Genomic DNA, 13822 nt, shown 5'->3' on the forward strand with positions numbered 1-13822 from the left:
TTTCTTGGAAACGTTCCAATCCCATCTCAGACTCTGTGACTCCAGGAAAATCCTGCTTCCCGTCTTGCAGCAACTGGGCAGCGTCTGCCATCTCTTACCTCTTACCTGGGCGCCATCCTTGGAATGCCTTCCAGAACGCCACGTTTCCTCCTTCCCCAGCCTGCCAGCTGCTGGTGTCCTCCCAGGAACCGTCTGTATGTTTTGTATGTGATGTGCTCTGTAGTATTCTCCCTGAGAGAATGTAAGCTCCTGGTGGGCAGAGGCTGTACTGCTAGTCTTTGTACCCCCAGCCCCAAGTGCTTATCAAGCTTCTCCTAGGTACCAGGCACTGGGTTGATCACTACAGACACAAAGAAAGGCCAGCACAGCCCCTGCCCACGAGGAGCTCACAGTCTAACAGGAAAGAAACCATGGAAATGATTAGGTACAGTCAGTCAGTCTCAGTCTCTCTCTGTTTCTCTCTCTCTCATATTCTGATTTTATAGAAATACTGCCCTGCATGTGCAGGTACACACACACAGTAGAGGGGAGATAATCTGGGAGGGGAAACAGCAGCCAAGGGGACTGAGCTTGTAGAAGGCAGGATTGAAGTCTGAAGGAAGCTCAGAGGCTGAGGAGGGAAAGTGATCGGCTGGAATGACTAAGGAAGAACAGTTCTGCACTTGAATACTTATACGGACCCCCAACCTTGGCCAGAAGTCAAGAAGAAGAAAGAGAATGGGGTGCCTGAACTCCCTGGTCTGGGGGAAAATCAGGCCATGCTCATCCTCCTGGACCCCGAGCCCCAGGCCCTTTGCCCACGGCCCAGTCGTCCAACTCGCCTTCCTCTTACTGATGAAAGGGTGTGCCAACTGTCTCCCCTAAGAGGAGAGGCTTTCGGTTTCTTCGACTCCCTAGACCAAAAGTCCCCACTAGGGGGCTAGCCGCCCCTAGTAGAGTGTACCTCTGATGTCTCAGCGTTTAGGACAGAGCCTGGCACATAGACCACTCCCTCCCCCCTTCCTTTCTTCCCTCCCCCCTTCCTTTCTTCCCTCCCTCTCTCCTTCCTTCCTTCCCTCCTTTCTTCCCTGCTTCTTTCCTTTCTTCCCTTCCTTCTCTCCCCTCCTTCCTTTCTCTCTTTACATCTTTCCTTCCCTCCGTCCTTCTTTCCTTTCTTCTCTCTCTCCCTTCCTCCTTCCTTCTTTCCTTCTTTTCCTCAGCTCTTCCCAATCAGTGGCCCTGCTGTCAACTCCTTCTAAATTGCTGTGGACTCTCTTTCCTAAGAGGTGCCTACTTGCTGGCCACTTAATAATTTTTAAATGATTCCTTGTGGTGTCTGCCACAAACAGAATACAAACCCAAGCTATGCCGGAATCTTAGCAGTAAATGCACATTTACACAGAACACGACATTTCTTTTAAACAAAGATCTGGTGGTATGCTTTCTCCTCTTGCCTCGTTGGCCCTGGAGATTTCACTTTATCACTGTTGCGGTCTCTCCCTGGTGTGAAGTCTCTGGTGTTGGATGAGGGCTGGACGATGCCCTAAAGGTTCTTGGGACACTCACTGCATTTCCAGGGCTTCTCTCCAGTGTGAATTCTCTGCTGATTAAGGGCTGACTGGAGACTAAATGCATTCCCACAGCTCCCACACTCATAGGGTCTTTCTCCATTATGGATTCTCTGACGCCAGCCTAAGTACACATTTAATGAAAGATTTGCCACAGTGATCACATTCAAAGGGTTTCTCTCCAGCGTGAATTCTGTGGTGCTGCGTGGGATAGGAGCACTGAGGAAGGCCTTCCCACATTCATGACATTCAAAGGGGCTCTCCCCCTGTGAATCGTCTGGTGCCCATCGGACCTTTCTCTGGTGTGAACCATCTTGTGCAGGATAAGGGATGGCTCTGTGTGAAGGCCTTCCCACAATCGCTGCATCCATGGGGCTTCTCACCCCACGCATCCTCCCGCGTGCGAGGAGGGCTGAGAGGGCTGAAAGCCGTGGCCACGTGGCAAGGCCTCTCTCCAGCGAGTGTCCATGATGGACGCCCCGGGCCCTAGGGTGGCCGAAGGCCTTCCCACGCTCGGGACACTCAAGGGCGCAGGCCTCGGCCATTGCCGCCCTCTCTACGGGAGGCTTTCCCTGGGTCTCCCTGCGCTGCCTCCCGAGGAGGGGCTCTCCACCGCCGTTACTTCCTCTGGGGGTGAGGAGAGCCCCGGGCCCGGCACCGGGTGCATGCATCCGGCACTGGTTAAGCGCCTGCTGTGTACCGGCAGCACACAAAGCATCCAGGCCCTCCCCCGGGGGAGCTGGCAGCCTGGCTCTGGGGGTGGGCCCTTGGCAGTGTCTGGCACGCAGCAGGCGCCCCGCCCCCACGGCCCGGGTGGGCCTCCGAGGCTCAGGGCTCAAGGTAGAAGGGGCGTTGGACAGCCTGGACCTGGCGCGGCCAGGAGCAGCAGGCGCGGGTCAGCCGGCGGTTGCCATAGAGACGGGATGCGGCGCGGGATGCACTGCGGCTCCTGATTGGTCGAGCCCGGCCTTTCTTCTGTACATGCGCAATAGCTCCAAGCAACGCTGAGTGACGACGAGAGCTTGTTGGAGTCGGGAGGGGCGAGGAGGACGAGTGGTTCTGCCCGAGAGTGGATCACGTCCTGACGCGTTGCCTTCTGGGAGTGTCCGCATCTGCGCATGCGTCGATGCGCCGGTCTGGCTGGAGGGGGGAGGGGTGGGGAGTTTGCGCTTCACGGTAACTATGGTGACTACAGCGCCTTCGGGCGTGCGTGACGTGACGTCGCACGTCGCGTGAGGGGTGGAGTCTGTATCTCTTGAGCATGCTTTGCGGCTGCGTGATCCCGGGAGGCTTTCAGCCCAAGGTACCTTGCTCACGAACAGGGTCGGGGTCGGGGTCAGGGTCACGGTCAAGGGCACGCCAACCCCCCCCACCCCCCCCCCCGGCGCCGGTGCGTCTCCTGCTGCCCCGGAGGCCTAGCGGCGGGAGGTTAGCGGGGCTGAGGCGGAAGGCCTCCCGGGGAGCTACCTCCCTACCCGGACGCGGGACCTCGGTCCTTACATCTTCCCGCGGGGGAGGGCCTCCCCCCCCCCCCCCCCCCCCCCCGGCCGCGCCCCGGCCCCCCCCCCCCGCCCCGGGGCCCCGTGGCTCTGGGCGGGGGTCGAGCTGCGGGGCGTGAGGAAGCCCTGACCTGGGCCTGGGGGGCCCCCGAGTGTGGAGGTGGGTGTCATTTGTGGAAGGGGCCTCTGAGGGCAGGGGGCTCCACCCCGCCTTTGCCTGCCCCCCCCCCCGTCTGCCTCTGGGGGAGGGGCATCACCGGCGTCCCGGGGTCTGCAGGGGGGCAGAAGGGGGCCTCAGCGGGGGGCCTGCGGCCGTCAGGGCGGAACCCTGGCATGGGGGCGGGGTGGGGGGCAGCGCCCCGCTTTCTTGACTGCTCGCCCCCAGACCCGAGACTGGCCCTTCTCGCGATGGTCAGCTCCGGCCGGAGCTTCGCTTGGAGGCCGCTGGGGCAGGGCCCCCCCGTCCTCGGACTCTGGCCAGACCGGGACCGGGAGAGAAGGTCCTGGGCTCCCAGGGTCCGGAGCCGGGGTGGGGTGGGGCCTGGGAGGGAGGCGGCTCCATGGCGCTTGGCCGGACCCCGACAGAGGAGGACCCCCCCCCAGCCCTCCGGCGCCCTCCCCTCGCCGCAGGGATCTCGAATCCGGAGAGTGTAGAGCCCCGGGGAGGGAGGAGGCAGGAAGGCCGGGGTCTGCACCGCTGCCCTCCCCCCCCACAAAGTCTTGTACCCCCCAGCCTGGGCCCCAGGCAGCGGCGGGGAGGGCTCGGGGCTCGGATTCCATTCCAGCACATCGGGTGGACCCAAGTGTACCCGTCTAGTAAAAGAGAAAATTGGACGATCTCCCTCTCATCTCTTCCCTTTGACTTAAGGACAGGCCTCGAACGTCTCCCCAGCTTTTTGGTGCCGGAGCCCCTTTCCGCTCTCAAAAGTTGTTGAGGACTCCCCACAGCCAGCTTTGGCCTATGTGGGCTCTATCGGTATTTCTGAATGAGAAGAGGGCTTGCGGTGGTTTTGAAAATCTTTGGACCCCACGGTCCCCAGAAGGGGGTTCATGGCCAAAGCCTAGGACTGGTGACATTCATTAGCTTTGTGGCTGTGGCTGAGTCTGTCCTCCAGGCCTCTGCCACCGGACAGAGACGTGAGCAGGAAGCCAGTCTTCCCTTTGTGTTTTTAGGTAGCTGACCCTTGGCCGCGCTCCGGCCCAGAGACGTCCCCTGTCTTCTCTTCTGGACCCCCTAGGGCCGTGTCTCCATGGAGGTGACCGCACTCTGGTGGGGACACAGCCTTGAGTCTGCACCCCTTTTGAGTGGGAGAAGGTCCAGGGCCTCAGGACGGGGCCGCCTGAGGAGCAGAGGTTCCGAGGTTCGGCCGTTCCCCAGCCTGGACGCTAGAGAGGTGAGTGCCCCGCAGACTCGTGGAGGGCCCATGGCGTCTTGGGGATGTTGGCAGATGAGGTGGGGTCTGTTTACCAGGAAGAGGTGGCTCGCTGGGGGCTTTGGATCCTGGAAGGGCCCGGACCCCATTTGTTCTTCGAGGCCTTACGGGACTGGGTTCAAGGAAATACTTGTGAAAATCAGAGTGGTCCCACAGTCCGCTCCCTGCTGCAGGGGCCCTTCCCGTTCCGAGAGCCGGGGATGCTCTCTGAATCCTGTCACTGCCCCTGGGGTGGCCTGGGTCCTTGGAAGAGGTCCCTCCTGGAGTCTGCAAGCATTGATAAAGTGCCTACTGTGTGCCAGGCCCTGTGCTGAGTGCCGGGAATACAGAGGAAGGCCAAAGACAGCCCCTGCCCTCACGGAGCTTACGTTCTAGTGGAGGCAGCACAGAGAATGGGGATAAGACTGTGCAGAGCCCTGGTGCTCTCCTGTCAGAGGGGCGGAGGGCTGGGCAGGGTAAGGAGGAGTGCCCTGGGGAAGGAAGGCGCGGTCGAAGAGGACCCATGCAGGATCAACTGCTTGAAGGGTGGTCTCAGAGGGAGGCCTGGGGAAAACATCGAGGAGGTGGTGGGGGAGGGGGGGTTTGGCTGAGGCTAGAGGGAAGAACAGAGGGGGACATGACTTGGGGGGCATCTGGAAAGAATGCCCGAAGCGTGGGGCAATGGCTGCAGACCTGCTGGGTGCTGCTTCTGTCTTCCAGGGTAGCGTTTGCCTGTACCTCCCCTTGGGGACCCTGAGCTGACTCACGGCTGGCTGGCCTGAAGGTGGCTTTGACCCAGAGCTGTGCGTACTATGTCTTCCACACTGTTCCCCACTGGCCTGGTGCCCTTTGAAGACCTCTTCTCCAAACCCCCAAATCCCATGCTTGGCCCCAGCCTGACTCAAGGTCCGCTTGTCTCAGGCCAAGAGGGCTGCAGGAAGCTGACCTGCCCGCAGTTGGGCCCTGGGTTGGCCCTGAACGCTCCACCCACTGGGCCTTCACCTAGCCCCACCGGCTCTGGGGATCTGGCCCGTGAGCCTTCGAGTCCCTGCCAGGCCTCAGACCCTCCTCTTTTGGAGCTCAGCCCTGGCAGCAGCAGCTTGGAAGACGTCATCTGCAAACCTCCCAGCCCCGATGGCCCTGGGGCCACAGAGACGCTGTCCCCCTGCTCTTCTCCCCGCTGGGATTTTGGGGACCTGTTTTGCAAACCCCCAAACCCCATGCTTTCCTCCAGCATGGCACTCTCAGGCTTAGGAACCGTGGCCTGTGAACCTCCAGCCTTGCCGTCCCCCAGGCCTGATTCTGGCCCCAGGCCCAGGGCAGCAAGCCCAGGCGGTGCCGCCTGCAGTCCTGCACAAGGGAAAGCCAGGCCCAAGAAATGTAGTGGCCAAGGTGGCAGCCTTCGGCCGGACAGCAAGAGGAGAGGCAAGAAGGCCAGGGCTTCTGTCGCCAAGGGGAGGCAGCCCCAGGAGGAGGACTTTGCCCAGCTCCTTGAGCAGTACCGACGGGAGAGGGAGGCCCCTGAGGTGGCCCCGGTGCCCCCGCCTGTGGAGGGTGGGGCGAAGAGGGGAGCCAAGCGGAGCGCCGGGGCTGGGAGTGCCAGCCGTGCCAAGAAGAGGAAGCGGGCAGGGCCAGCGAAGGGACCGGCGAAGGCCCCGGCCCCCCGGCGCCCGGCAGGCCCTCCCGCTGCCCCAGAACGTGCCCCTGTGAGCGAGGAGTTTGTCCAGAAGAACACAGTGGCCCTGGGCTCACAGAGGGTATGCAAGTACTTCCTGGCCGGACGGTGTGTCCGCGGAGAGCAGTGCCGGCTGGACCACGGGGCCGACGGCCTCAAGTTCCAGCAGCTCTGCAAGTTCTACGTGCAGGGCTACTGCACGCGGGGTGACCACTGCCGCTTCTTGCACAACGAGTTCCCGTGTAAGTTCTTCCACACGGGCGCCAAGTGCTACCAGGGCGACCACTGCGGCTTCTCCCATGCACCCCTGACTCCTGAGACGGAAGGCCTGCTGAGGGCTGCCCTGGCGGGCCCAGCCCCCGTGGAGGCTGCTCCTCCTACGGCTCCCTCCTGACGGCTGAGGGCAGACTGAGGGTCTCGCTCCCAACTCTTCTGTGTTTGGTAGAGATGGGAATTATTTTGCTCTGGTTAGCGCTGTGATTGTGAGGAGTCCTATTAAAAACCCCAGGAAGTTAGGGGCACTTGTGTTTATTCCCAACCCCCTGAGGAGTCTGGGACTTAATAACAAAGGACAGCTTTGTACCCAGTAAGGACTCCCTTGTTTGCTCATAGGACTGATCTCTGAAGGTGCCCTCCAGCCCATCTGAGTGTTGTCTCTCCCTCTGCAGATCACCACTGGCTACACCGGACCTTTCCTTTTGGGGGCCTACACATGGGGCTTCTATCTTGGGCAGATCAGCAGCGTTCTGCCGGGATGCTAAGAAGGGAGGAGGCCTCCAGGGCTGAGGTCGTAGGACTTGTCGATGTCACTGTGCTGGGTCCCTCACTTTTATTTTTTATTTTTTATTTTCTTAAACATATTTCCACATTAGTCATGTTGTGAAAGAAAAATCAAAACAAAAGGGAAAAACCATGAGAGAAAAAAAGAAAGTATCATATGCTTCGATCTGCATTCAGACTCCATAGTCCTTTCTCCGGATGTGAACAGCATCTTCTTATGGTATCTTTTTTTGGAGGCAATCAGGGTTAAGTGACTTGTCTAGGGCCTTACAGCTAGTAAGCATCTGAGGCTGGATTTGAATTCAGGTCCTACTGACTCTAGGGCCTGTTCTCTATCCACTGTGCCACCTAGCTGACCCAAAATATTGAGACTTTTATTTTGGTGAGGCAGTTGGGGTTAAGTGACTTGCCCAGGGATGCACAGCTAATAAGCATCAAGTGATTAAGTGTCTGAGGCCAGATTTGAATTCATGTCCTCCTGACTCCAGAGCCAGTGCTCTATCCACTACGCCACCTAGCTGCCCCGCCCCCCCACCCCCCAGCATCTTCCGTCCTGAGTCTTTTGGAATTGTCTTGGATCATTGCATTGCTGAGAAGACCTAAGTCTGTCAAAGTTAATCATTGCACAGTGTTACTGTTAATGTCCTGGTTCTGCTCACTTCACTCAGCATCAGTGCATACAAGTCTTTCTAGGTTTTTCTGAAGTTCACCTGCTCATCATTTCTTATAGCACAGTAGTATTCCATCACACTCATATACCACAACTTGTTCAGCCATTCCTCAGTTGATGGGCATCCTCTCAATTTCCAATTCTTGGCCACCACAAAAAGAGCTGCTGTAAATCATTTTATATGTGTGGGTCCTGTTCCCTTTTTTGTGATCTCTTTGGGTTATTGCTGGGTCAAAGGGTATGCACATTTTTGTAGCCCTTTGGGCATAGTTCCAAATTGCTCTCCGGAATGGTTTGATCACTTCACAACTCCACCACCAATGCCTCAGTGTTCCAATTTTCCCATATACCCTCCAGCATTTATCATTTTCCTATTTTGTCATATTAGCCAATCTGATAGACGTGAGGTGGTACCTCGGAGTCGTTTTAACTTTCATTCCTCTGATCAGCAGTGATTTAGAACATTTTTCGCGTGACTGTAGATTGCTTTAATTTCTTTCTCTGAAAACTGCCTGTTCATACCCTTTGGCCATTTGTCAGTAGGGTCCCTCACTTTTAAAGAGAGGCAGCCTGAGGAGGGTCTCTGACACAAAGCAGCCATGTTGCTTTGGACACGTCTCTTGGCCTTGCAGAGGCTCTGTTTCCCCCTCTGTCAAGTGGGGGCAATAATGTCTCCTTCCCAAGAAGCAGATGTGAGGCTAAACGAGGGAAGATGCCTTTGATGGGCTCAGGCAGCGGTAAGCAGTAGGTGGATATCTGCCATCCTCCTTAGGGTGCACCTCCATTTCGGGGGCAGGGCAGCTGCTGCAGAGTCCACCTTTGTATCCCCAGGGTCCAGGTGAGTGGGGTGGCTGGATCAGCAGCAGCTGGGCCCTGCCCTCTTGGGTCCTGTGCCCCTGGGAGAGGGAGGCCACAGTGGTGCAGCTCAGGGTGGAGAGAAGTGATGGTGGGATAAAGAAAGCAATCAGGAGAAAGGGACAGACGGGTGTTTGAACAGGAAACCTCCCTGTCCTGGGGCCTGCTGGGAAAGCAGCCGCTGCCACCCCTCAGGCTTGCCCTGCACGCAGTTAGAACTGCCTTCCTGGTTTGGACAAGCTGGGCTGGTCTCATTCAGAGCAGCAGTCGCTGGGGCTGGGGGCAGACAATCAGCCACGGCTACAGAGTAGCTCTCAGAACCTTCCCTTCCTCCAACTCGGTCAAGTGGGTCGAAAGCCCCTCTTATGCCTCTGACTCTTACGTGCCCTGGGACAGCAGGAAAGTTGCCTAAGCTGAGCTCATTTGTTCACCTGTAGGTGGGATGGAAATGAAGTTCTGTCATGACCACTGAGGGCCCTGATGCCCCCATCAGAAATGATGGACAATGTCCAGAAGATGTTCCATTGACCTTCAGATAGGCGGCTTTGTGCTGGAGGAAGGGCATAGCTTCCTCTTTGCCTCTGGCCCTTCCTGTTTGGGTCCCTGGCCTCCTGGGCAGCAACAGATGAGATTCACAGAATCCCAGATATTGGAGCTATTGGTCCCACAGATGTGACCTAGCCCAGTGCCCTTTTTGTATAGATGGGGAGACTGGGACCCAGAGAAGGGCAGGTCTCACTGAGGGGCACACTGGGCCTCAGGAAGAGGAAAGCCCCCCACCACCCTGGTGTCAGAGCCAGGTCTGTGGAGACTTGGAGCCTAGAGCTGTTCCTCGGGTGTCCTCTCACCGTCTTGGTCTGGGCGCTGCGCCCAGAGGGCTGTTTGGGAGGAGAAGAGTGAGGAAGAGCTCGGTACTTGACAAACGTTAGCTCCATGGTCCTTATTACAGACTTGTGAGAGAGGCAGGTGGAGGTGAGGTGACCTGTCCTAGGTCACATGCCTGAAGCTAGATTTGAACTCAGGTCTTTGACTTCAGGTCCCAAACTGTGCACTGTGGTGCCTCCCAGCTGCCAAAGGGCTTCCCTGGCCCTGGGAGCCATTTCCAACCCATAGTCAAAGGTGATGATGGGTCCTTGCTGGCCTCTCACTCCAGGGCACTCACCAGTCCACACTGCACATCTGGCAATGCCATTGAGCTCACCCAGATGTCGACCATGAGAAATGGGGAGAATGCGCGGCAGCAGAGAAAGAAGACAGGCCAGGGGGCAGCTCCTGGTTCCATCTACCTAGGGCATTGTCCACCTGACCCCACACCATCCCCCATCCCAGCTTGGACAGCCCATCCTGGCTTCTTGGGGCCAGTGTCCGTTGTCAGATGGCTCCCCGCTCCTAGTCTCCTGGAAGGGAAATGGAGCTGAGGAATTACTAAATGATGAGGAAGGCTGGGGGTGGTCAGAGCTCGGACTGGTCAAGTGCTCCAGACCCGGGCTTCTGTCTTGGGACCTGTGGGGCCCAAGGCAAACGTGCCAGCTCAAGCAGGTGCAAGGCCTTGGCTCCACTACTGAAGACTTCAAAAGGTAGTTGGGGTGATGGGAAGCAGTTCTAGGAGAGATGACGGGTGCAAGTGAGGTCTAGGGAGGAGAAGAGCAGTGAGGAGGCATGTGAAGAGACACCAGCTCCAGGAATCCGCAGGGATTCCCGGGCAGGGCCAAGAGAACAAGTGGCCTAGAAAGAAGGCCCCGAATAAGAATCATCTCGAGCCCTGCGAGGCCTGCGAAGCCTAAGCCTGTGAGGCAGGTTGGGCACAGCTCACCGTCCCCACTGTCCCCACTGCCCACCTGCCCAGGGACTTGGCTGAGACCTGCCTACGAGGACCATGTCTGTCACTCATGGCTGCAAGTTTCTGTCTCTTCCAAGCTCAGTTTCCTGCTCTGTAACGTGGGGTGACATTGGTTACCAGTCGCCATCCTCGGAGAAGCAGGCTCTGTGAGGAGCCACACAACGAGGGGCTGAGCCAGGCCTCCCGGCCCCCCACAGAGGGGCTCCCCCTAGGCTGCACCACCTCCTTGCAGAGCCCAGGGCTTGGGTCCAAGTCCTCAGTGCGACTCATCGGTGGGCGTTACAGCTGAGGTCACTCCAGGCTAGAGGCACTGCGGAGACATCACAAAAAAATCCTTTGAGGGTGTCAAACCCAACCCCTCTCCTTGTGCACGTGGGCAGAGTGAGAAAGCCCAGAGGACAGGGGCAGCTCCAAGAATGGCAGATGCTTCTTGACTGTACATCCAGTAACCTTGTTTGGCCCCCACAGCTGGAGTTCCCTCAAAACCAGGATCTTGGGGATTGATGTGGGACAGAGCTTGACCTGCACTAGAACTGATCCTGGGTCACAGGAGCAGACAATTAAAGGACCTTCACCTTGTGTGTCAAGGACCACTTGGGCAGTCCCATGGCTCCCCTCCCCCACTCTCAGCTGAGACCCCCGCTTCCTCCTCACCATCACTGGGGTGCCTTCTTCCTCTCCTCCTTCCTCATCTGCCACGATGAGGTGGCCTGACTCCTGACCAGGAGTGACCCTTCTGCCTGCTCAGGTGATGTCCTTCCATCCTATCTCCAAGAGATCTCACCCTTCCTCACTTGTCTTCAGTCTCTGCCTCGCTCCTGGCTCCTCCGCTGCCTGCAAACATGCCAGTGTCTCCCTTCTCAAAAAGCCCTCAGATGATCCTTTCATCCCCACGAGCTATTATTCCCTATCTCTTCTCCGTTTAGTGGTTAAACTCCTTCAGAAAGTGATCAATAATCAGCATCTGCTTCCTTTGCTCCCACTCTCCTTAACTTCTCACTATCTGGCTTCTGATCTCATCATTCCACCCAAACTACCCTTTCCAAAGTCACCAATGATCTCCTGGTTACCAGATCCAGTGGCCTTTTCTCAGTGCTCATTCTCCTTGACCTGTCTGCAGCCTTGGACATTGCCAATCATCATCTTCTGGACATTCTCTAGGCTTTGGGGACACCCCTTTCTCCTGGTTCTCTTACCTCTCTGACCACTTTTCTGTCTCCTTGGCTGGATCTTCTTCCAGGCCATGCCCACTAACCATAGGTGTCTCTCAGAGTTCAGTCCTGAGTTCTCTTCTCCCTCTGTCAGACACTACTTCACTTGGTGATCTAATCTCCCATGGATTTAATTACCATTCCTATGCTGAGGATTCTCAAATCTACCTTTCCTGTCCCAAGCTCTTTTTTTTTTTTTTTTTTTTTGCTAGGCAGTGGAGTTAAGTGACTTGCCCAGGGTCACACAGCTAGTAAGTGTCAAGTGTTTGGTCTGAGGTCGGATTTGAACTCGGGTCCTGAATTCAGGGCTGGTGCTCTATTCACTGCGCCACCTAGCTGCACCCCCAAGCTCTTTGCTGACTTCCAATCTTGTATCTCCACCTGCCTTTCAGACTGGGTATCTGTAGATCTCAAACTGGATGTCCAAGATGGAACTCATTCTGTTTCCCCATCTCCCTCCTATTTTTCTTATAATGGAGGACGCCCCCATTCCCCTGGTCCCTCAGCCTCCCAACCTAGGAGTCATCCTGGCTTCCTCCCTCTCTCTCACTCCCCAGATCCAATATGGTGCCAAGGCCTGTCGATTTCACCTCTGCAGCATCTCTCCAACGTGCCCCCTTCTCTCCTCTTCCACTACCCTGTCCCTGGTTCAGATTAATCTTATCTTGAACCAGAAGCCTTTCCTGATTCCTCTTAATGTTAGTGCCTTCTCTCTGGTGAATATCTCCAATTTATCCTATTATCATGGTGCTTGGTGGTACAATGCACAGAGTGCTGGGTCTGGGGCCAAGAGTACCTGAGTTCAAATCTGGCCTTAGACACTAATTAGCTGTGTAAGTCACTTAATCTCTTTCTGTCTTAATTTCCTCAACTATAAAATGGAGCTAATGTCACTTACCTCAGAGTTGGTGTGAGGATCAGAAGCAATGATATTTGTAAAGTGCCCAGCACAGTGCTTTGCACATAATAGGCAATTAATAAATGCTTACTCCTTTACCTAGCTTACTGGAACATAGTTGTTTACATGTTGTGTCCCCCATTGGACTATGAGCTCCTTGAGAGCAAAGACTCTTGCCTTTCTATGCAACCCTAGTGCTTAGCATAGTCAGTAGGCCCTTAATAAATGCTTATTGCCTTACCTACACAGAATCATGTTTTTAAATGCTTAAACTACGTAGGGTTACAAAGAAAGCCAATTTTATTGAAATGCAATTGTCTATCATCTGTTTATCAAAGCTGGTGGATCCAGTGTTAAACCTGCATTCTAGACTACCCTCTTATTTTATAAACGGCAAAACCAAAGACTGTATTCCACAGCCATAGTGCCGTATTTCCCAGAACTCAAAGGGATCTCAGTGAACACCTCAGGTGGCCCACAAGATGCCTCTCCAACACACCCCTGAGTGAGGTCTAGCCTCTGCTCGTACTCCCAGGAAGGAGAGCCTGCTGCCTCTGTAGACAGCTCGTCCTACCTGGGGGTGGCTTTCATTGCTCAGAGGTTTTTCTTGACTACATGAGCTTCTGTAGCTTTCCTCACTACGCCTCCCTGGGCCAAGCAGGACAAGCCTAATCCATCTCTCCCGTGGGCCTCCTCAACTCAGAGAACATGATCATAGAGACTCAGGGAGGGAAGTGATCCAGGGCGAGAACTTCTGACTGCTAGCCTGGCACAGGAGCCCTGCTGATGGCTGCCCTTCACGTCTCTGAGTCTCAGTGTGCTCAGCTGGAAAGTGAGGGGATTGGCCTAAGGTCCCTCTCAGCTGAAAGTCTCTGGCCAGAGGGTCCAAGGCAATGCTGTCTGTTGAGTGAATGAATGAGTGCACGCAACTGGAGAGAAGGGGAGTGAGCAGTACCTGGGATACTCTCTGGGCCCTGACTGGGGGAAAGGATGGCAATTTGAAATGTCGGGCCATAGAGGAGCTCCATTCTGTTTCAGGACAGGCACAGAGTATAGGACTTAGCACTGGAAAGGGCCCTAGAAAGCCTTGAATTCCCCCCCCCCCCATTTCCCAGAGAGGTAAAGTGACTTGCCCAAGGTCATCCAGGGAGTAAATGGCTGAGGAAGGTTTTGAACCGATGTCCACTGGCTTCAGACCCAGTGTTCTTTCCACTACCAGGCAGCATGCCCTCAATGGTAGGAAAAAAAGAAGGGCCCTAGAACCTGGTGGACTGTCACTGTCTCCCACCCATCCCAGCAGGAGTAGGAGCAGGGTCATGGGAGCATGCTTTTTTTTGTGGGGCGCTAGGGTTCCTCAAAGCTTTCCTGCTGTTAAAACATCTCTCCTGGCCAGTCTGTCCTTGCCTTCCTCTGGGGACTGCTGTGCACAAGCCTG

At 56.2% G+C, this 13822-nt stretch overlaps 1 protein-coding gene across 4 annotated transcripts; it reads left to right on the forward strand.

The window, feature by feature from the left end:
* The first annotated feature begins 2788 nt into the window (after positions 1–2788).
* On the forward strand, positions 2789–6648 carry ZC3H8 (zinc finger CCCH-type containing 8). Of its 4 annotated transcripts, XM_027859164.1 has the most exons (4): positions 2789–2850; positions 4220–4440; positions 4782–4934; positions 5179–6648. In XM_027859164.1, exon 4 carries the CDS (start codon positions 5271–5273, stop codon positions 6525–6527), a length of 1257 nt encoding a protein of 418 aa, XP_027714965.1. In that variant the 5' UTR covers positions 2789–2850; positions 4220–4440; positions 4782–4934; positions 5179–5270; the 3' UTR covers positions 6528–6648. The 4 variants fall into 4 exon arrangements, with proteins under 4 accessions (XP_027714965.1, XP_027714962.1, XP_027714963.1 ...); XM_027859161.1 differs by lacking the exon at positions 4782–4934; XM_027859162.1 differs by lacking the exon at positions 4782–4934 and having other exon boundaries at positions 2811–2850; positions 3915–4440.
* The last annotated feature ends 7174 nt before the right edge of the window (positions 6649–13822 follow it).

The sequence above is a fragment of the Vombatus ursinus genome, unplaced genomic scaffold, assembly GCF_900497805.2.
Source record: "Vombatus ursinus unplaced genomic scaffold, bare-nosed wombat genome assembly UNPS02014159.1, whole genome shotgun sequence".
Classification (NCBI taxonomy): Eukaryota; Metazoa; Chordata; class Mammalia; order Diprotodontia; family Vombatidae; genus Vombatus; species Vombatus ursinus.